This window comes from Xenopus tropicalis, chromosome 8 (assembly GCF_000004195.4).
Source record: "Xenopus tropicalis strain Nigerian chromosome 8, UCB_Xtro_10.0, whole genome shotgun sequence".
Taxonomy (NCBI): domain Eukaryota; kingdom Metazoa; phylum Chordata; class Amphibia; order Anura; family Pipidae; genus Xenopus; species Xenopus tropicalis.
The window spans coordinates 16,839,585-16,862,476 of NC_030684.2; the positions used below are offsets into that span (position 1 = coordinate 16,839,585).

General features: G+C 43.7%; 1 protein-coding gene and 2 long non-coding RNA genes across 4 annotated transcripts; 1 reads left to right on the top strand and 2 right to left on the bottom strand.

The window, feature by feature from the left end:
• Positions 1-11,293: 11,293 nt before the first annotated feature.
• On the bottom strand, positions 11,294-15,503 carry LOC116406972 (serine/threonine-protein kinase dst4-like). Of its 2 annotated transcripts, XM_031892200.1 has the most exons (7): positions 15,310-15,503; positions 14,771-15,067; positions 14,113-14,231; positions 13,378-13,432; positions 12,743-12,824; positions 11,756-11,907; positions 11,294-11,385 (listed from the first exon to the last, which is right to left on the bottom strand). In XM_031892200.1, exons 1-7 carry the CDS (start codon positions 15,311-15,313, stop codon positions 11,372-11,374), a joined length of 723 nt encoding a protein of 240 aa, XP_031748060.1. In that variant the 5' UTR covers positions 15,314-15,503; the 3' UTR covers positions 11,294-11,371. The 2 variants fall into 2 exon arrangements, with proteins under 2 accessions (XP_031748060.1, XP_031748059.1); XM_031892199.1 differs by lacking the exon at positions 11,294-11,385 and having other exon boundaries at positions 11,418-11,907; positions 15,310-15,501.
• On the top strand, positions 11,330-12,477 carry LOC116406995. The gene is made up of 2 exons (XR_004219955.1): positions 11,330-11,421; positions 11,766-12,477. It is a non-coding gene; the product is annotated as an uncharacterized LOC116406995 (long non-coding RNA).
• A 5,882-nt stretch (positions 15,504-21,385) lies between the features above and the next one.
• LOC116406693 lies at positions 21,386-22,724 on the bottom strand. The gene is made up of 3 exons (XR_004219753.1): positions 22,660-22,724; positions 21,595-21,630; positions 21,386-21,462 (listed from the first exon to the last, which is right to left on the bottom strand). It is a non-coding gene; the product is annotated as an uncharacterized LOC116406693 (long non-coding RNA).
• Between the last annotated feature and the right edge of the window lie 168 nt (positions 22,725-22,892).

A 22,892-nucleotide genomic window follows, 5' to 3' on the forward strand; every position in this document is an offset into this window, starting at 1 on the left:
GGCTGCGGATATGGGTCGTCTCATCACTCAGCCGGGATAAAAGATTTTTATCAGTAACCCACAAACACTAACCCACTGCTGTCCCGCAATACCCTAACCCACATCCCACTGTAACCCACAAACACTAACCCACTGCTGTCCCGCAATACCCTAACCCACATCCCACTGTAACCCACAAACACTAACCCACTGCTGTCCCGCAATACCCTAACCCACATCCCACTGTAACCCACAAACACTAACCCACTGCTATCCCGCAATACCCTAACCCACATCCCACTGTAACCCACAAACACTAACCCACTGCTGTCCCGCAATACCATAACCCACATCCCACTGTAACCCACAAACACTAACCCACTGCTGTCCCGCAATACCCTAACCCACATCCCACTGTAACCCACAAACACTAACCCACTCCTGTCCCGCAATACCCTAACCCACATCCCACTGTAACCCACAAACACTAACCCACTCCTGTCCCGCAATACCCTAACCCACATCCCACTGTAACCCACAAACACTAACCCACTGCTGTCCCGCAATACCCTAACCCACATCCCACTGTAACCCACAAACACTAACCCACTGCTGTCCCGCAATACCATAACCCACATCCCACTGTAACCCACAAACACTAACCCACTGCTGTCCCGCAATACCCTAACCCACATCCCACTGTAACCCACAAACACTAACCCACTGCTGTCCCGCAATACCATAACCCACATCCCACTGTAACCCACAAACACTAACCCACTGCTGTCCCGCAATACCCTAACCCACAAACACTAACCCACTGCTGTCCCGTAATACCCTAACCCACATCCCACTGTAACCCACAAACACTAACCCACTCCTGTCCCACAATACCCTAACCCACCTCCCACTGTAACCCACAAACACTAACCCACTTCTGACCCGCAATACCCTAACCCACGTCCCACTGTAACCCACAAACACTAATCCACTCCTGACCCGCAATACCATAACCCACATCCCACCCTAACCCACATGACATTAACCCACTCCTGACCCATAATACCCTAACCCACATCCCACTGTAACCCACAAACACTAACCCACTCCTGTCCCGCAATACCATAACCCACATCCCACTGTAACCCACAAACACTAACCCACTCCTGTCCCGCAATACCATATCCCACATCCCACTGTAACCCACAAACATTAACCCATTTCTTACCCACAATACCATAACCCACATCCCACTGTAACCCACAAACATTAATCCACTCCTGACCCGCAATACCATATCCCACTGTAACCCACTCCTGATCCACAATACCCTAACTCACATCCCACTGTAACCCACAAACACTAACCCACTCCTGTCCCGCAATACCCTAACCCACATCCCACTGTAACCCACAAATATTAACCCACTCCTTTCCCGCAATACCATAACCCACATCCCACTGTAACCCACAAACACTAATCCACTCCTGTCCCGCAATACCATAACCCACATCCCACCCTCACCCACAAAATATTAACCCACTCCTGACCCGCAATACTATAACCCACATCCCACCCTCACCCACAAAACATTAACCCACTCAATGGCCCTAGAGTAGCAGCATGGGAATCCATGATCAACAAAGCTATACCCCTATACAAGCTAACGTACATAAGGAGAGGGTGCCCTCAAAAATTTGATAAAATATGGTCACCATGGATAGACGCAGAACCCCCCTAAGATATGCAGGTCAGGGAGGTACCCCCCATATCCCCCCCTTGAATAACCTACACACCCAGACACAAGGTAACAGTGTAACCCCAATATCTCACTAAGGCCCTGAAGGGCAGGCTAGTAACCAGAAACACAGCTTGAATGGCAAATAGCATCGGTATCTGCAAAGAAGGCACTGCAATGTTATTATTGTTATGTTGTTATTTACTTTATTTACTTTCTGTACAACAAGTAAATGACAATGGAAACAATATACTGCAAACTATGTACATTTACACTCAATAAAAGAATTGTTATAAAAAAATATATATATATATTAACCCACTCCTGATCCCACAATACCATAACCCACATCCCACCCTAACCCACAAACACTAACCCACTCCTGACCCGCAATACCATAACCCACATCCCACCCTAACCCACATGACATTAACCCACTCCTGACCCATAATACCCTAACACACATCCCACTGTAACCCACAAACACTAACCCACTCCTGTCCCGCAATACCCTAACCCACATCCCACTGTAACCCACAAACACTAACCCACTTCTGTCCCGCAAACCCCCCCCTAACCCACATCCCACTGTAACCCACAAACACTAATCCACTCCTGACCCGCAATACCATAACCCACATCCCACCCTAACCCACATGACATTAACCCACTCCTGACCCATAATACCCTAACCCACATCCCACTGTAACCCACAAACACTAACCCACTCCTGTCCCGCAATACCATAACCCACATCCCACTGTAACCCACAAACACTAACCCACTCCTGTCCCGCAATACCATATCCCACATCCCACTGTAACCCACAAACATTAACCCATTTCTTACCCACAATACCATAACCCACATCCCACTGTAACCCACAAACATTAATCCACTCCTGACCCGCAATACCATATCCCACATCCCACTGTAACCCACTCCTGACCCGCAATACCCTGACCCACGTCCCACTGTAACCCACAAACACTAATCCACTCCTGACCCGCAATACCATAACCCACATCCCACCCTAACCCACATGACATTAACCCACTCCTGACCCATAATACCCTAACCCACATCCCACTGTAACCCACAAACACTAACCCACTCCTGTCCCGCAATACCATAACCCACATCCCACTGTAACCCACAAACACTAACCCACTCCTGTCCCGCAATACCATATCCCACATCCCACTGTAACCCACAAACATTAACCCATTTCTTACCCACAATACCATAACCCACATCCCACTGTAACCCACAAACATTAATCCACTCCTGACCCGCAATACCATATCCCACATCCCACTGTAACCCACTCCTGATCCACAATACCCTAACTCACATCCCACTGTAACCCACAAACACTAACCCACTCCTGTCCCGCAATACCCTAACCCACATCCCACTGTAACCCACAAATATCAACCCACTCCTTTCCCGCAATACCATAACCCACATCCCACCCTCACCCACAAACACTAATCCACTCCTGTCCCGCAATACTATAACCCACATCCCACCCTCACCCACAAAATATTAACCCACTCAATGGCCCTAGAGTAGCAGCATGGGAATCCATGATCAACAAAGCTATACCCCTATACAAGCTAACGTACATAAGGAGAGGGTGCCCTCAAAAATTTGATAAAATATGGTCACCATGGATAGACGCAGAACCCCCCTAAGATATGCAGGTCAGGGAGGTACCCCCCATATCCCCCCCTTGAATAACCTACACACCCAGACACAAGGTAACAGTGTAACCCCAATATCTCACTAAGGCCCTGAAGGGCAGGCTAGTAACCAGAAACACAGCTTGAATGGCAAATAGCATCGGTATCTGCAAAGAAGGCACTGCAATGTTATTATTGTTATGTTGTTATTTACTTTATTTACTTTCTGTACAACAAGTAAATGACAATGGAAACAATATACTGCAAACTATGTACATTTACACTCAATAAAAGAATTGTTATAAAAAAATATATATATATATATTAACCCACTCCTGATCCCACAATACCATAACCCACATCCCACCCTAACCCACATGACATTAACCCACTCCTGACCCATAATACCCTAACACACATCCCACTGTAACCCACAAACACTAACCCACTCCTGTCCCGCAATACCCTAACCCACATCCCACTGTAACCCACAAACACTAACCCACTCCTGTCCCGCAATACCATAACCCACATCCCACTGTAACCCACAAACACTAACCCACTCCTGTCCCGCAATACCATAACCAACATCCCACTGTAACCCACAAGACATTAACCCACTCCTGTCCCGCAATACCATAACCCACATCCCACTGTAACCCACAAACACTAACCCACTCCTGTCCCGCAATACCCTAACCCACATCCCACTGTAACCCACAAACATTAACCCACTCCTGTCCCGCAATACCATAACCCACATCCCACTGTAACCCACAAACATTAACCCACTCCTGACCCCAAATATTATAACCCACATCCCACCCTAACCCACAAGACATTAACCCACTCCTGCAGTTGTTAGAAGATTCTGATATCCATGATGAAGAGAACATGGAGGGCTGCCATCGGGACCACAATGTTTAAGATGTTTTGTGGGGGCCCAAGGATGGTAATTAGGCCCCCTATTTATGCCCCCGACCCTCCCCCGATGGCTGCCTCGTTGTTGATGTTTCAGTGCTTCGTTCCTAAGGAGAGATTGTTCAGTGTTATCCATGGAGTAGGTGAGTATATAATAATTCTGCAATTTGTTCCTTTACTGTGACCATGACCCGCAATTCCATAACCCACATCCCACTGTAACCCCCAAACACTAACCCACTCCTGTCCCACAATACCCTAACCCACATCCCACTGTAACCCACAAACACTAACCCACTCCTGTCCCGCAATACCATAACCCACATCCCACTGTAACCCACAAACACAAACCCACTCCTTACCCGCAATACCATAACCCACATCCCACCCTAACCCACAAACATTAACCCACTCCTGACCCGCAATACCATAACCCACATCCCACCCTAACCCACAAACATTAACCCACTCCTGACCCGCAATACCATAACCCACATCCCACTATAACCCACAAACACTAACCCACTGCTATCCCGCAATACCCTAACCCACATCCCACTGTAACCCACAAACACTAACCCACTGCTGTCCCGCAATACCATAACCCACATCCCACTGTAACCCACAAGACATTAACCCACTCCTGTCCCGCAATACCATAACCCACATCCCACTGTAACCCACAAACATTAACCCACTCCTGTCCCGCAATACCATAACCCACATCCCACTGTAACCCACAAACATTAACCCACTCCTGACCCCAAATATTATAACCCACATCCCACCCTAACCCACAAGACATTAACCCACTCCTGCAGTTGTTAGAAGATTCTGATATCCATGATGAAGAGAACATGGAGGGCTGCCATCGGGACCACGATGTTAAAGATGTTTGTGGGGGCCCAAGGATGGTAATTAGGCCCCCTATTTATGCCCCCGACCCTCCCCCGATGGCTGCCTCGTTGTTGATGTTTCAGTGCTTCGTTCCTAAGGAGAGATTGTTCAGTGTTATCCATGGAGTAGGTGAGTATATAATAATTCTGCAATTTGTTCCTTTACTGTGACCATGACCCGCAATTCCATAACCCACATCCCACTGTAACCCCCAAACACTAACCCACTCCTGTCCCACAATACCCTAACCCACATCCCACTGTAACCCACAAACACAAACCCACTCCTGTCCCGCAATACCATAACCCACATCCCACTGTAACCCACAAACACAAACCCACTCCTTACCCGCAATACCATAACCCACATCCCACCCTAACCCACAAACATTAACCCACTCCTGTCCCGCAATACCCTAACCCACATCCCACTGTAACCCACAAACACAAACCCACTCCTGTCCCGCAATACCATAACCCACATCCCACTGTAACCCACAAACACAAACCCACTCCTGTCCCGCAATACCCTAACCCACATCCCACTGTAACCCACAAACACAAACCCACTCCTTTCCCACAATACCCTAACCCACATCCCACTGTAACCCACAAACACTAACCCACTCCTGTCCCGCAATACCATAACCCACATCCCACTGTAACCCACAAACACAAACCCACTCCTTACCCGCAATACCATAACCCACATCCCACCCTAACCCACAAACATTAACCCACTCCTGACCCGCAATACCATAACCCACATCCCACCCTAACCCACAAACATTAACCCACTCTTGACCCGCAATACCATAACCCACATCCCACTATAACCCACAAACACTAACCCACTCCTGACCCGCAATACCATAACCCACATCCCACCCTCACCCACAAACACTAGCCCACTCCTGACCCGCAATACCATTACCCACATCCCACCCTCACCCACAAACACTAACCCACTCCTTACCCGCAATACTATAACCCACATCCCACCCTAACCCACAAACATTAACCCACTCCTTACTCGCAATACCATAACCCACATCCCACTGTAACCCACAAACACTAACCCACTGCTGTCCCGCAATACCCTAACCTACATCCCACTGTAACCCACAAACACTAACCCACTGCTGTCCCGCAATACCATAACCCACATCCCACTGTAACCCACAAACACTAACCCACTGCTGTCCCGCAATACCCTAACCCACAAACACTAACCCACTGCTGTCCCGTAATACCCTAACCCACATCCCACTGTAACCCACAAACACTAACCCACTCCTGTCCCGCAATACCCTAACCCACCTCCCACTGTAACCCACAAACACTAACCCACTTCTGACCCGCAATACCCTAACCCACGTCCCACTGTAACCCACAAACACTAATCCACTCCTGACCCGCAATACCATAACCCACATCCCACCCTAACCCACATGACATTAACCCACTCCTGACCCATAATACCCTAACCCACATCCCACTGTAACCCACAAACACTAACCCACTCCTGTCCCGCAATACCATAACCCACATCCCACTGTAACCCACAAACACTAACCCACTCCTGTCCCGCAATACCATATCCCACATCCCACTGTAACCCACAAACATTAACCCATTTCTTACCCACAATACCATAACCCACATCCCACTGTAACCCACAAACATTAATCCACTCCTGACCCGCAATACCATATCCCACATCCCACTGTAACCCACTCCTGATCCACAATACCCTAACTCACATCCCACTGTAACCCACAAACACTAACCCACTCCTGTCCCGCAATACCCTAACCCACATCCCACTGTAACCCACAAATATTAACCCACTCCTTTCCCGCAATACCATAACCCACATCCCACTGTAACCCACAAACACTAATCCACTCCTGTCCCGCAATACCATAACCCACATCCCACCCTCACCCACAAAATATTAACCCACTCCTGACCCGCAATACCCTAACCCACATCCCACTGTAACCCACAAATATTAACCCACTCCTTTCCCGCAATACCATAACCCACATCCCACTGTAACCCACAAACACTAATCCACTCCTGTCCCGCAATACCATAACCCACATCCCACCCTCACCCACAAAATATTAACCCACTCCTGACCCGCAATACTATAACCCACATCCCACCCTCACCCACAAAATATTAACCCACTCAATGGCCCTAGAGTAGCAGCATGGGAATCCATGATCAACAAAGCCATACCCCTATACAAGCTAACGTACATAAGGAGAGGGTGCCCTCAAAAATTTGATAAAATATGGTCACCATGGATAGACGCAGAACCCCCCTAAGATATGCAGGTCAGGGAGGTACCCCCCATATCCCCCCCTTGAATAACCTACACACCCAGACACAAGGTAACAGTGTAACCCCAATATCTCACTAAGGCCCTGAAGGGCAGGCTAGTAACCAGAAACACAGCTTGAATGGCAAATAGCATCGGTATCTGCAAAGAAGGCACTGCAATGTTATTATTGTTATGTTGTTATTTACTTTATTTACTTTCTGTACAACAAGTAAATGACAATGGAAACAATATACTGCAAACTATGTACATTTACACTCAATAAAAGAATTGTTATAAAAAAATATATATATATATTAACCCACTCCTGATCCCACAATACCATAACCCACATCCCACCCTAACCCACAAACACTAACCCACTCCTGACCCGCAATACCATAACCCACATCCCACCCTAACCCACATGACATTAACCCACTCCTGACCCATAATACCCTAACCCACATCCCACTGTAACCCACAAACACTAACCCACTCCTGTCCCGCAATACCCTAACCCACATCCCACTGTAACCCACAAACACTAACCCACTCCTGTCCCGCAATACCATAACCCACATCCCACTGTAACCCACAAACACTAACCCACTCCTGTCCCGCAATACCCTAACCCACATCCCACTGTAACCCACAAACATTAACCCACTCCTGTCCCGCAATACCATTACCCACATCCCACTGTAACCCACAAACATTAACCCACTCCTGACCCCAAATATTATAACCCACATCCCACCCTGACCCACAAGACATTAACCCACTCCTGCAGTTGTTAGAAGATTCTGATATCCATGATGAAGAGAACATGGAGGGCTGCCATCGGGACCACGATGTTAAAGATGTTTGTGGGGGCCCAAGGATGGTAATTAGGCCCCCTATTTATGCCCCCGACCCTCCCCCGATGGCTGCCTCGTTGTTGATGTTTCAGTGCTTCGTTCCTAAGGAGAGATTGTTCAGTGTTATCCATGGAGTAGGTGAGTATATAATAATTCTGCAATTTGTTCCTTTACTGTGACCATGACCCGCAATTCCATAACCCACATCCCACTGTAACCCACAAACACTAACCCACTCCTGTCCCGCAATACCATAACCCACATCCCACTGTAACCCACAAACACAAACCCACTCCTTACCCGCAATACCATAACCCACATCCCACCCTAACCCACAAACATTAACCCACTCCTGACCCGCAATACCATAACCCACATCCCACCCTAACCCACAAACATTAACCCACTCCTGACCCGCAATACCATAACCCACATCCCACTATAACCCACAAACACTAACCCACTCCTGACCCGCAATACCATAACCCACATCCCACCCTCACCCACAAACACTAGCCCACTCCTGACCCGCAATACCATTACCCACATCCCACCCTCACCCACAAACACTAACCCACTCCTTACCCGCAATACCATAACCCACATCCCACCCTAACCCACAAACATTAACCCACTCCTTACTCGCAATACCATAACCCACATCCCACCCTAACCCACAAGACGATAACTTACATGTGCAGTTGTTAGAAGATGCTGTCTATGAAGATTCTCATTCATCCAGGTCATGATATACAGTATCTAGTAGAATTAAGTCTAAAACAACTGGACTTTTCTGAGTTTTTCTTGAAAACGTTTCACCACTCATCCGAGTGGCTTCTTCAGTTCAAATGACTGGTAGGGAATTCCCCGGTATTTAAACTCTTGATGGTAGTAGAGTCACAGACATCCAATCACAATGGTTCCATTGAACTTGTTCAGTTAGGTGTTAGCTGAAACGGACAGGTGTAAGAAGGTATGATCCAATCACAATGGTACCAAGATTCTCATTGATGAAGGTGTTAATCCTTCAAAGTACATGACTGGAAGTGTGAACTGTTGTGAAACTGCCGGGGTAAGGATGTCAACGCGCCATTGTATGTTGGTGACAAGCGGTGTCTCAGGCCCCCTCCTCTGTTCAGGGATGGTTTTTCCAGGTTGGCATAAATGGCCTCTTTCACACCTCTTTCAAACCATCTGTCCTCTCGGTCCAAAATATGCACGTTACTGTCCTCAAAAGAGTGACCTTTTTCTTTGAGGTGTAGATAGACCGCTGAGTCTTGTCCTGAGGAGTTTGCCCGCCTATGTTGGGCCATTCTCTTACAGAGAGGTTGTTTTGTCTCCCCAATGTATAAGTCTGAGCACTCTTCACTACACTGGACAGCATAGACCACATTACTTTTCATGTGCTTGGGTGTTGGGTCTTTCGGGTGCACCAGCTTCTGTCTCAGGGTGTTGCTGGGTTTGAAAAACACAGGAATGCGATGTTTGTTGAAAATTCTCCTAAGTTTTTCTGATGTTCCAGCAACATATGGAATGACTATGTTGTTTCGCCTGCTGTGTTCCTCCCTTCTGTTTGTAGGTCTGGTCTTTCTGTTGGTCTTTGATTTGGTTTTGATGAAGGCCCAGTCTGGGTACCCACAAGTTTTCAGAGCTCCTTTTAGATGTTTATATTCTTTCTCCTTGGCCTCTGCATTGGATGCCACAGTTTCAGCCCGATGATGTAGAGTCCTAATTACACCCAGTTTATGTTCCAAAGGGTGGTGGGAATCACCACCCACACAGACCAGTACTTGCTGTTTGATTCCCACCACCCTTTGGAACATAAACTGGGTGTAATTAGGACTTTACATCATCGGGCTGAAACTGTGGCATCCAATGCAGAGGCCAAGGAGAAAGAATATAAACATCTAAAAGGAGCTCTGAAAACTTGTGGGTACCCAGACTGGGCCTTCATCAAAACCAAATCAAAGACCAACAGAAAGACCAGACCTACAAACAGAAGGGAGGAACACAGCAGGCGAAACAACATAGTCATTCCATATGTTGCTGGAACATCAGAAAAACTTAGGAGAATTTTCAACAAACATCGCATTCCTGTGTTTTTCAAACCCAGCAACACCCTGAGACAGAAGCTGGTGCACCCGAAAGACCCAACACCCAAGCACATGAAAAGTAATGTGGTCTATGCTGTCCAGTGTAGTGAAGAGTGCTCAGACTTATACATTGGGGAGACAAAACAACCTCTCTGTAAGAGAATGGCCCAACATAGGCGGGCAAACTCCTCAGGACAAGACTCAGCGGTCTATCTACACCTCAAAGAAAAAGGTCACTCTTTTGAGGACAGTAACGTGCATATTTTGGACCGAGAGGACAGATGGTTTGAAAGAGGTGTGAAAGAGGCCATTTATGCCAACCTGGAAAAACCATCCCTGAACAGAGGAGGGGGCCTGAGACACCGCTTGTCACCAACATACAATGGCGCGTTGACATCCTTACCCCGGCAGTTTCACAACAGTTCACACTTCCAGTCATGTACTTTGAAGGATTAACACCTTCATCAATGAGAATCTTGGTACCATTGTGATTGGATCATACCTTCTTACACCTGTCAGTTTCAGCTAACACCTAACTGAACAAGTTCAATGGAAGCATTGTGATTGGATGTCTGTGACTCTACTACCATCAAGAGTTTAAATACCGGGGAATTCCCTACCAGTCATTTGAACTGAAGAAGCCACTCGGATGAGTGGTGAAACGTTTTCAAGAAAAACTCAGAAAAGTCCAGTTGTTTTAGACTTAATTCTACTAGATATTAGAAGATGCTGTTTCCCTGATGAAGAGAACATGGAGGGCTGCCATCGGGACCACGATGTTAAAGATGTTTGTGGGGGCCCAAGGATGGTAATTAGGCCCCCTATTTATGCCCCCGACCCTCCCCCGATGGCTGCCTCGTTGTTTTCGTTTCAGTGCCTCGTTCCTAAGGAGAGATTGTTCAGTGTTATCCATGGAGTAGGTGAGTATATAATAATTCTGCAATTTGTTCCTTGTTACTCTTTGCATTTATATGCATGTTTTATATCACGTTCCCTTTTGCTGCTAATTTAAAGGCCAACTACAACTGTCTAATAATAACATGTTCTCCCCTCTCAGATGTTTGTCTCTCCTGTAGATTTAGCCCAGTTTAGTGAGCTCTGCCCTAATCCAATCTTAGTCTTTATTCTTGGTGGCTTTAGTTATAGAATGATATTGTATATAGGAAAGCAGGAGAATATTGTAGGAATGGGAACAGTAAATGATTACAGTCTGTGCATCACATGAACTATAATGAGAATGAGCAGTTCCCCTACCTCTGTGCAGGTGTTGGGCGATATTCCTCTGCACCCCCCTTTCACCCCGGAGCTCGGCAATGAAAGGGTGCGTGAGGAGCTGCCTTGCAGATGGTCTCCTGCCTGGGTCTCTCTGCAGGCACTCGCTGATAAAGAAGCGGAACTCGTCACTCCTGGAAAAAAAAACGGTGGTAAAATGATAATTGTTTGTGTTACATTTCCCAGAGTTCACAGTGTGACGACTCCCTGATCCTGCCGCTCTGTACCCAACCCAATCACAGCACAGGCAGCAATAGGGGGTGAGCCCCTTCCCTTCTAAGGGTTCCACTGCTCTGCCTGAAATGGGGGGCTATTGCACTTACTTATGAACCCTCAATTATAAGGGTACATTTACCTGTGACCAAATTACTGTCTCTCTGGTTTTGCCTATATCTTAGCCCGGCTTGTATTGGCTGCCAGATACCGGCCCCAAGAGCTCAAGCTCAGCACGAGAGTCTGCGTTTGCGCATAGAGCTACACATATTACGCATCACCTTCACCCTTATTTCAGCCCGGACTGGGATACAAAATAGGCCCTGGCATTTCATATCCACAGAGGCCAAAACAGCCCCCCAGCCCAATAAATAGCCACTGCCTATGGCATCTCACAGCATTTACCTGCCCTCACTTATTTCCCATTTATCCCTTCCCCATCCTTACTTTATGTCATATCCCAATGTCCCCCTCACCATAAAGTCTACCTTGCCCATTTCCCCACCTTTCCTGACTCATTCACACACCTTCTTACACGCTTTCCATTTCCCCACCCTCCCCACCTAACTGCCTATTCCATTTCCCCACCCTCCCCACCTAACTGGCTATTCCATTTCCCCACCCTCCCCACCTAACTGCCTATTCCATTTCCCCACCCTCCCCACCTAACTGCCTATTCCATTTCCCCACCCTCCCCACCTAACTGCCTATTCTACCCTCTTGCTGCCTTTTGCTATTCTAGTGAAAGGGACTCACCAATTGCCCCTTGATGATAATGATGGAATGGGACCGGTTGTTATTCTCTGGATCAGCTTCTGCTTGGGAAGTCTTCTGAATGCTGGGATGGAAAGATACAACACATAAACATGATGACTGATGAATACAACATTTGGGGGCGATTTGCTTAAATTGGCATATTTAAGCTTTTTTGAATCCTGTAAATTCTCTAACTCAATTGTGTGTGTATTTTTTTTTCTCAACCGGCATGTTTGCAAAATTGAATTGGGAATCGGGAAATAAGTTATTACCAAACCTTGCATATTTAAATAGCTTAAAAATGGGAAATATTATTTCCTCATTGACCTACAAATGTACTTGCCAGGTTTTAGTTACCAGTTCTTTAAATTTCTGTTTTAAACTCTTATTAAATGGGTACATTTTCAGGTTTGAAAAGTCAAATTCCAGTTTCTTTGCCTCAAAAAATTGTGTATTATTGAAACACAGGAAATTCAAATGTTAGTTAATCGGCCCCTTTGTTTTTAATATTTACTCTATAATAGTAATATTTATGTTACAGCGTGACACATAAATGCCCCCTGCCCATTCTACTAACAGTTCTACATGCAGTACAGTACACACACACACACACACACACTCTAGGGTTTACTTACGGAGATGTCCTTCCGCCATTTGAATGGCTGCAATCCCTAGTGACCAGATGTCAGCCTGGATATTACAATATGGGGGAAAAGACGAGTATTAGAGAAGATTATACACAGAGTACATGAAAATAATTGCAGTTGCAGATGATTTGGATACTTCTGATACCTATCCACCCACACCCTGATAGTGATTCTATTTGGCTTGCACAATAACAAATCCATTAGAAGCCTATAATCCAGTAGTGAATTGCTGTGACTTTTATGTCTAGAAAATGTCCCCAAATACCCCAAACTGAGAGTCTTGAGTGTTACATGGAGTGTGACATCCCCATAAAGCATAAGCAGTCTAATGGAGTTGGTTTCTATTATTCTTGTGTCCTGCACTTAAAATGCATTTCACTCTCTCATTTCAGATTCTCGTATCACAGAAACCACATTACGGCTCTGGATTCTCTGTTATGAGAGGGGTAAGTAAAGCGAGTGGAACATTTACATGCAGTTCACCCTGTGTAAGTGACATAGTTTAAAGCTTAATATATAAAACTCGCCCACGTTCTATTCCTTTCTATGGGATTTTTAGAAGTGTATTTATCAAATGGTGAGTTCTAACTTTCATTCATTGATAAATTGGCTTCTAAAAATCCCATAGGAATGAATAGAAAGTGAGTTTTTCTGTGTAATCTCACATTTTGCTAAATATGCCCCTAACTCTAAGCTAAAAAGAGAGAGAAGACATGACAATACCTTATGGTCATATTCGCCGCTGTTTTGGGCAAAATGAGCCAGTACTTCCGGAGCCATGTATGCCATGGTCCCCGAAGTGCTGGCGCTCCTTCCTCCGATGGTCGCAAAGCAAAACTCGCCTAAAATTGTATGACAAAAGCAGGAATGTTAATGTTTAGTTAGAAATACAAGCCAGCCCCTACCCTGCCCACCATTACAGCCTGGAAGAATTTAGTGAATGTGGTTGCCCCTCTGTATAAACTCACGTACGAAATTAGGGGCGCACCTGACAAATTTGACAAAGTCTGGGGCCCTTGGTGTGATCTAGAGGGTAACTGAACAACCCTGTTCCCAGTTACATAATAAGCCCCCCAACGTCCTCCCAACCTGTTCTCCCATACCCTGAGTACAGAAGCTCAGTAGGGGGATGGATCCAAGATGTGGGAATTACTACCAGTTACACACTCTGTAATGCTATACCTACCCACTCTGTATTGGTAACAAATCCTAAAGGTAGACCTGGAAAAGAAAGACTAATGCGTCTTCCTCATTGCATTGTTAAATGTGATATTTTGTCTTTTGTTTGTATGAAAAGTTAATAAAATACACCTTTGAAAAAAAAAGAAATACAAGCCAGCAGTAAACACCACAGAGAAAAAAATATCCTTGTGTCGCTTACCGATCTTCACCTCTCCGGATGAGGAGATGACAATGTGTTCGGGCTTGATGTCGTGATGGATTATATTTTTCTCTTCCAGATGGTTAAGGCCCTGAGAAATCAAGAAAGCAAAAGTAAGTATATAAATATTTTGTACTCTTTGATTAATTAGAAATATGAGAATAGCAGGAAGGAGTTTAACAGGTGACCTACCGTTATCACATTCTTGCAAATATAGGCGATCCATCTTTCGCCTAAGGTCCTTTTGGTGGCAATTAGCTCTTCTACAGTCGCACCGGTACAAAGCTCTGTAGCAATCTAGAAGATAAAGAAAGAATATTTGGCCAACTATTTTAGTTACCTACAATTTTATTGGGAACCCGAGGAAAAGGCTTTGTGGCTTTAAGTCTTGGGGGGACTGCAGTATCAGCTAAACCTGACTCTTTCTTACCAAACTGGATCATGTATGGATCCAAAATGCTAGCTTGTGTATTAGATCAGTTACAATTGGCATGTTTGCTGCATAAATGTGTAACCTCTCTGAATCAAAACTTCCTTACCCATAGTCCTCCATGTTTCGATGAGGCCTTATGATAAAAGGCCCCATAGAAGTCGACGATGTTCCGGTGGCCAGATACGATTTGAAGGATTCCGACTTCTTTTTCGATCTCCTGTTGCTTCTAGTTTCAAACAAAAGAAACAAGGTAAATAAAATGGATACAATAACAGTTTCAAACACCCCAACCTAACTTGTCGTTATGAAAAATGACAGCTTTGTAATATCCCTACGTGAGTATTGTATAATATGACCGAGACCCCTTGTGTTCTTTTATATCAAACTGCATTTGTTATTTTACTGTTACATAGTTATTAGGGGCCAGGGTATTTCACTGACTGTATTTGGTTAGCAAGTTCTCTTTCTACTGATAACCATAATGTAGGTATAACAAAAGACTAATTAGTATCTAATTAGAGTAATCATGAAGACACATTACCTTCTGATGTTGAATTATAATTATGGCCACTTCCGATTGTTTTCTTTGGTGCCATCCCTGTTACAAAAGTAGGGAAAGAAGCTCAGTGATCATTACTAACGGAACGCTATGGGAAAGCAAAAAGCTATACAGTAGCATGTAAATATGGAAAGAACAAAGCTGTAGAGAGCACAACCAATGGACAGAATTACCCAAAAGCATGACACAAATTGACTCATTTTAACACTGAATAAAATATCTTACAATGTAGACGACTCCGTTGGGGTCCTGCCCGATTGGCTCCCCTAGCTTCAAATACCTCCCGGGCTCCTGAAAAATAACATTGTATTTAATAATGTGATAATCAAACTAATATTATTCAGCTGGACAAATAACCTTTGTAACATGTGAGAAGCACAGAAGGTATAGGAGGAACTTGGGTGAAACAGAGGCTGGAAGGCTTTGGGCTGGAAAATGGAAGCCAAACTGTGAATGTTGTGGCAAAATACAGCTTTACAGCTACTTACTGGGTATTTCTCCGAGAGTGGGGTGATGTTATCCTCCTGAGGAAGAGAAAAAAGGGTTTAATCAGAGCAACTCATTTTGCGGAACTGCTAACATTATATTTTGTAGAACAAGGAAAGGATTCATTCATTCTTAAAATAAATCCCCAGCTAACGGAGAAAAAATCCTCTGATTGCAGGACTATGTATAGTGAAGCCTGGATCTTGGCTTTAGTCTGCATGTTCTAGAAGGGCAATGAGAGATGTGGAAGGTCTGAGAGGCTGTAACGGAGGCAAAAAGTGGTGACCAACTGCCCCACTGAGCACTTGTGCATTTGACATTCAGGTAAGAGTGGAATGGGACTTACATAAGAGTTTGTATGATGTGGTGGGATAGGGGGCCTGCACGGGGCCCGAATAGGTTTAAAATGAAAAAATATTAAATTCAGCTCAAACCTCCTCAATCTCCTTCACCTCCTCCTCGCTCAGTTTCGTTGCTGAGCTCTCTGTTTGGCCGGTGTCGGGGCCAGTTTCCATCGGTGACTCCTGGGAAATATAAATACAGTTTTACAACATTAGTAAGAACAGAGCCCCAGTGGCTCCCTGCTCCCTTACTTGTGCATTTGATTGGTGGCTGCAAACTCTGCAGAACCTAACCCCCCCAATGTTAGTGTTAGTCAGAGGGGGCTTAAATTGCCATTTAAATTGCTATTTAATTCATTGCTGCTTACCTCAGTGGTCGCTAGCTGAGGTTCCTCACAGCTTTCCAAGGGTTCCTAGTTAAAGAAGAAAACATCATTGTATAAGATCAACTCACTTCAGTAGAGAATATGATCAAATAAATCTGTTCAATTAATTTAATTATATAATGAATTATGATCAGTGTCTTTTTTCTCTCATTGGTTATTACCTTGTAGCTGCTCGCCTCAGCTTGTTCTTCACAATCCTGGTTAAAAGACAGAAAAATGCAAGAATATTTAATAAATGGTATCAGTTTGTGCATTAACTGCACCATTTTTTGCTCAACCACAACTTGAGGCTGTAAATGAGCCCGACACAGTGGTGCTTATTTACTTGTATAGGGGGAATGGCAGATGTGGTGGATTCTCGGCCTGAGCTTAAACTCAGGCTGAATATCTTCCCCCTGTACCCTAAAAAGCTTATTGCCGTGCCTGCACCTGGAGCCATTGTGTTGGCTGGAGCTATACTCAGGAGTTTCCCAACAAAATCCACTCTGTTTGCCTAAACCCAAGGCAGCGCAATGGCTCGGGGCGCCGGCACATCAAGTATTTAGGGACATGGGGTCGGATTCCCAGCCTGTGTTAACAAATTGCCCCCCCAAAGTGAATCTAAAATGTCTATCTCTATTGTGACCCTATTATTTTTTCTTACCTGGCAGATGTCCGGTTCCAGGATTTCTGGAGTCTCCTTAATAAAGAAAAGGTAAGAGAAAGATGTTCCACGTTGTAATAAAGAAGCTAATATACAGTCTTGTATAAAATATAGGGTGATTTTTATTTGCCCCTACTCTCCCCTCCCCGGCAGTAGCCTATGAGTTACATTGTAGGAGTGGATGCAATCATAGGAGCCAATCATATTCTTTTCATTTTCTAATTTATACAAGATAGAAGACCGCTAAGTAACAGATGCTGACTGGTTGGTATGGGCAACTGCATTTGGGCAAGTTAGCCTCAGTTTACACTATGTTAGTAGATAAGGTTCCCTGTTAGGTAAATATGATTATTATCCTTTACAGATTTTGTTCATGAACCCTGTAGCTCAAATTAAAACACATTGGGACCCCTGCAAACTTTTTGGCCCCCGTACCCCACAGGTGTTGATTGGAGGGTCTCCACTCTCTTCCAAGGGTTCCTGGTTAAGAAGGAAAACCTCAGATCAGCAGAGAAGATGATAAAAATGCATTTTTTTATTCATGTGTTGTTTTCTGCTTACCTGTGAGTGGCAGGGGCCGGTGTCGGGGCTCTCCTGCCCAGTCACGTCTTCCTCCTGTTTAAAACAGAAAAATATTGTAAAACAAATTTTTATGGCTAAAAGTAAAGCAAAGTGTGTAAAAGTGTTATTTGATATAAATATATGAGAAATAGAAGCTGTATGTTGCTGTGTAACACAGGGCATAATAAGGAGGTGGGACAGACTCACCAACGCTGAAGTCAACAAATTGCCTCCCCAAAGTGAATTTGCATTTGATATTCTTTTAAAATATCTTTTGCTATTGTTAATATATGTTAATAAATGAACTGTACCCACAATTAGAGAAGAAATGCAACACCCAAACATCTACATTTGCATTACCCATAAATCAGAGCTACGTAGTGGGGTGGATGGTTGTTACATTTGACTCTGGCCTTTCTGTTAAGAAACAACTAACATTTAGGCATGGGTGGAATGGGGCCTATATAGGAGTTTGGGAGATGTTGGGGCCCAAATAGGTTTAAAAAGCTATAATATTATATTGAGGGCAAAATGATCATTCAAAATACAATTCATTGCTGCTTACCTCAAACGTCTCTAGCTGAGGTTCCTCACAGCTTTCCAAGGGTTCCTAGTTAAAGAAGAAAACATCATTGTATAAGATCAACTCAATTCAGTAGAGAATATGATCAAATACATCTGTTTAATTACTTTAATTATATAATGAATTATGATCAGTGTCTTTTTTCTCTCATTGGTTATTACCTTGTAGCTGCTCGCCTCAGCTGGTTCTTCACAATCCTGGTTAAAAGACAGTAAAATGCAAGTACATTTAATAAATGGTATCAGTTTGTGCATTATAGCTTTTCCCAAGCAAAAGTTTGGGAAGTCGTCGGTGCCTAACAAATTGCCCCCCCAAAGTAAATCTAAAATGTTTTTCTCTATTGTGACCCTATTATTTTTCCTTACCTGACAGATGTCCCTGTCCAGGATTTCTGGAGTCTCCTGATTAAAAAAAGGTAAGAGAAAGATGTTGCAGATTGTAATAAAGAAGCTAAGATACAGTCTTACATAAAATATAAGGTGATTTTTATTTGCCCCTATTGTTCAAGAACCCTTTAGCTTAAATTAAAACACATTGGGACCCCAGCAAACTTTTTGGCCCCCGTACCTCGCAGGTGTTGATTGGAGGGTCCTCCTGCTCTTCCAAGGGTTCCTGGTTAAGAAAGAAAACCTCAGATCAGCAGAGAAGATGATAAAAATGCATCTTGTTCATTCATGTGTTATTTTCTGCTTACCTGTGAGTGGCAGGGGCTGGTGTCGGGGCTCTCCTGCCCAATCACTTCTTCATCCTGTTTAAGACAGAAAAAAAGTCTGTAAAACAAATTCTCATGGCTGAAAGTAAAGCAGAGTTTGGGAAAGTGTTATTTGATATAAATATATGAGAAATAGAAGGTGTATGTTGCTGTGTAACACAGGGCATAATAAGGAGGTGGGACAGACTCACCAACGCTGAAGTCGTCGGTACCTAACAAATTGCCCCCCCAAAGTGAATCTAAAATGTCTTTCTCTATTGTGACCCCTTTTTTTTTTCCTTACCTGGCAGATGTCCCTGACCAGGATTTCTGGAGTCTCCTGATTAAAAAAGGTAAGAGAAAGATGTTGCACACTGTTATTTCTGTTTTAAAGAAGCTAATATACAGTCTTGCATAAAATATAGGGTGATTTTTATTTGCCCCTACTCTCCCCTCCCTGGCAATAGCCTATGAGTTACATTGTATGAGTGGATGTAATCATAGCAGCCAATCATGTTTTTTTCATTTTCTAATTTATACAAGATAGAAGACCGCTAAGTAACAGATGCTGACTGGTTGGTATGGGCAACTGCATTTGGGCAAGTTAGCCTCAGTTACACTATGTTAGTAGATAAGGTTCCCTGTTAGGCAAATGTGATTATTATCCTTTACAGATATTATTCATGAACCCTGTAGCTCAAATAAAAACACATTGGGACCCCTGCAAATATTTAGGCCCCCGTACCTCGCAGGTGTTGATGGGAGGGTCCTCCTGCTCTTCCAAGGGTTCCTGGTTAAGAAAAAAAACCTCAGATCAGCAGAGAAGATGATAAAAATGCATCTTGTTCATTCATGTGTTATTTTCTGCTTACCTGTGAGTAGCAGGGGCCGGTGTCGGGGCTCTCCTGCCCAATCACTTCTTCATCCTGTTTAAGACAGAAAAAAAAGATTGTAAAACAAATTCTCATGGCTGAAAGTAAAGCAAAGTTTGGGAAAGTCTTATTTGATATAAATATATGAGAAATAGAAGGTGTATGTTGCTGTGTAACACAGGGCATAATAAGGAGGTGGGACAGACTCACCAACGCTGAAGTCGTCGGTGCCTAATAAATTGCCCCCCCAAAGTGAATCGAAAATGCCTTTCTCTATTGTGACCCTATTATTTATCCTTACCTGACAGATGTTCATGTTCAGGATTTCTGGAGTCTCCTGATTAAAAAAAAGGTAAGAGAAAGATGTTGCAGATTGTAATAAAGAAGCAAATATACAGTCTTACATAAAATATAAGGTGATTTTTATTTGCCCCTATTGTTCATGAACCCTTTAGCTTAAATAAAAACACATTGGGACCCCTGCAAACTTTTGGCCCCCGTACCTCGCAGGTGTTGATTGGAGGGTCTCCACATTCATTCAAGCGTTCCTGGTTATGAAAGAAAACCTCAGATCAGCAGAGAAGATGATAAAAATGCATCTTGTTCATTCATGTGTTATTTTCTGCTTACCTGTGAGTGGCAGGGGCCGGTGTCGGGGCTCTCCTGCTCAATCACTTCTTCATCCTGTTTAAGACAGAAAAAAAGATTGTAGAAATTATTCTCATGGCTGAAAGTAAAGCAAAGTTTGGGAAAGTGTTATTTGATATAAATATATAAGAAATAGAAGGAGTATGTTGCTGTGTAACACAGGGCATAATAAGGAGGTGGGACAGACTCACCAACGCTGAAGTCGTCGGTACCTAACAAATTGCCCCCCCAAAGTGAATTTAAAATGTCTTTCTCTATTGTGACCCTATTATTTTTCCTTACCTGACAGATCTTCATGTCCAGGATTTCTGGAGTCTCCTGATTAAAGAAAAGGTAAGTGAAAAATGTGCTCGTTGTAATAAAGAAGCTAATATACAGTCTTGTATAAAATATAGGGAGATTTTCATTTGCCCCTACTCTCCTCCCCTCTCTTACGCTTACCCGGCAGTTCTCTATGGCCGGCTTCAAGTCTGGCTCTTTTTTCTCCTCCTAAGAGAAATAACGTTACCTGATCAGTTTACTATAACTCTGTAGTTTAGTATCTAAAAAAGACCCGGTACAATACAAATTCACTAAACTTCCAAAAACCAAACCATTTCATGTATATTTTTTACTACTTACTTGGCAGGTGTTTTTGCCAGGGATTTCTGGTTGTTCCTGGTAAAGAGATAAAAGTCAAGTTATCAAATTAACTGAGCTTTTTAGAAAGAAGTTAAAATCAGTTATATGTAATATTCAGGGACTGGTGTTTTATTATTGAATTATTTATTACTCACGTGGCAAACGGCATTGCCAGGTCCAAATGATGGTACCAGCTTAAACCTGGCGCACTTTTTGCCAGTCAAAAAAAGTCATATAAAGTTTTATACGTTTATGGTTTTTAAAAAGAAAATCTCGAATTTTCAGAGAAAGTACTCTAAATTATCTTAAATTTTTCGAGACAAAATAAAAACAAAACGTAAATAATTGCAAGCTTTTCTCAGGAAACCTTAGTACAGGTATTCAACCCCTTATCCGGAAACTTATTATCCAGACATTTCCGAATTACGGAAAGGCCATCTCCCATAGACACCATTTTAATTGAATAATTCACATTTTTAAAAATCATTTCCTTTTTCTCTGTAATAATAAAACAGTACCTGTACTTGATCCCAACTAAGATATAATTACCCCTTATTGGGGGCAGAACAGCCCTATTGGGTTTATTTAATGGTTAAATGATTCCCTTTTCTCTGTAATAATAAAACAGTACCTCTACTTGATCCCAACTAAGATATAATTACCCCTTATTGGGGCAGAACAGCCCTATTGGGTTTATTTAATGGTTAAATAATTCCCTTTTCTCTGTAATAATAAAACAGTACCTGTACTTGATCCCAACTAAGATATAATTACCCTTTATTGGAGGCAAAACAATTCTATTGGGTTTAATTACTGTTTAAATAATGTTTTAGCCGACTTTAGGTATGAGATCCGAATTACGGAAAGACCCCTTATCTGGAAAACCCTAGGTCCTGAGCATTCTGGATAATGGGTCCCTAACCTGTAAATGGGTCCCTGTGTACATAGTGTAGCCTCATCAAGGTTATTGTGCATAGAAATCTATAGGCAAGGAAATAACACGGCTTTGATAACACAAGTAGGTAGGAAAATGGTGTTTAGGAAATGATGTTGCCCAGTTCTTACCATGGCAGATTCTGGGGTTGGATCATCTGCCCGCTTTCGTTTCCTCTGTAATGAAGAAAAAAAGTTTTATCAGAGAAAATAAAAGCACAAATAGGAAAACTATAATGCAATAAATGGAGGAGTGAGTATTCAGTGACACATGAAGTTTCCCACAGAATGAAATATGTCCTGTTACAGCAGAAAGAGATGAAGCCCTTACCTTGCCGAAGCAAGAGAAACAGCACTTCAGCCGC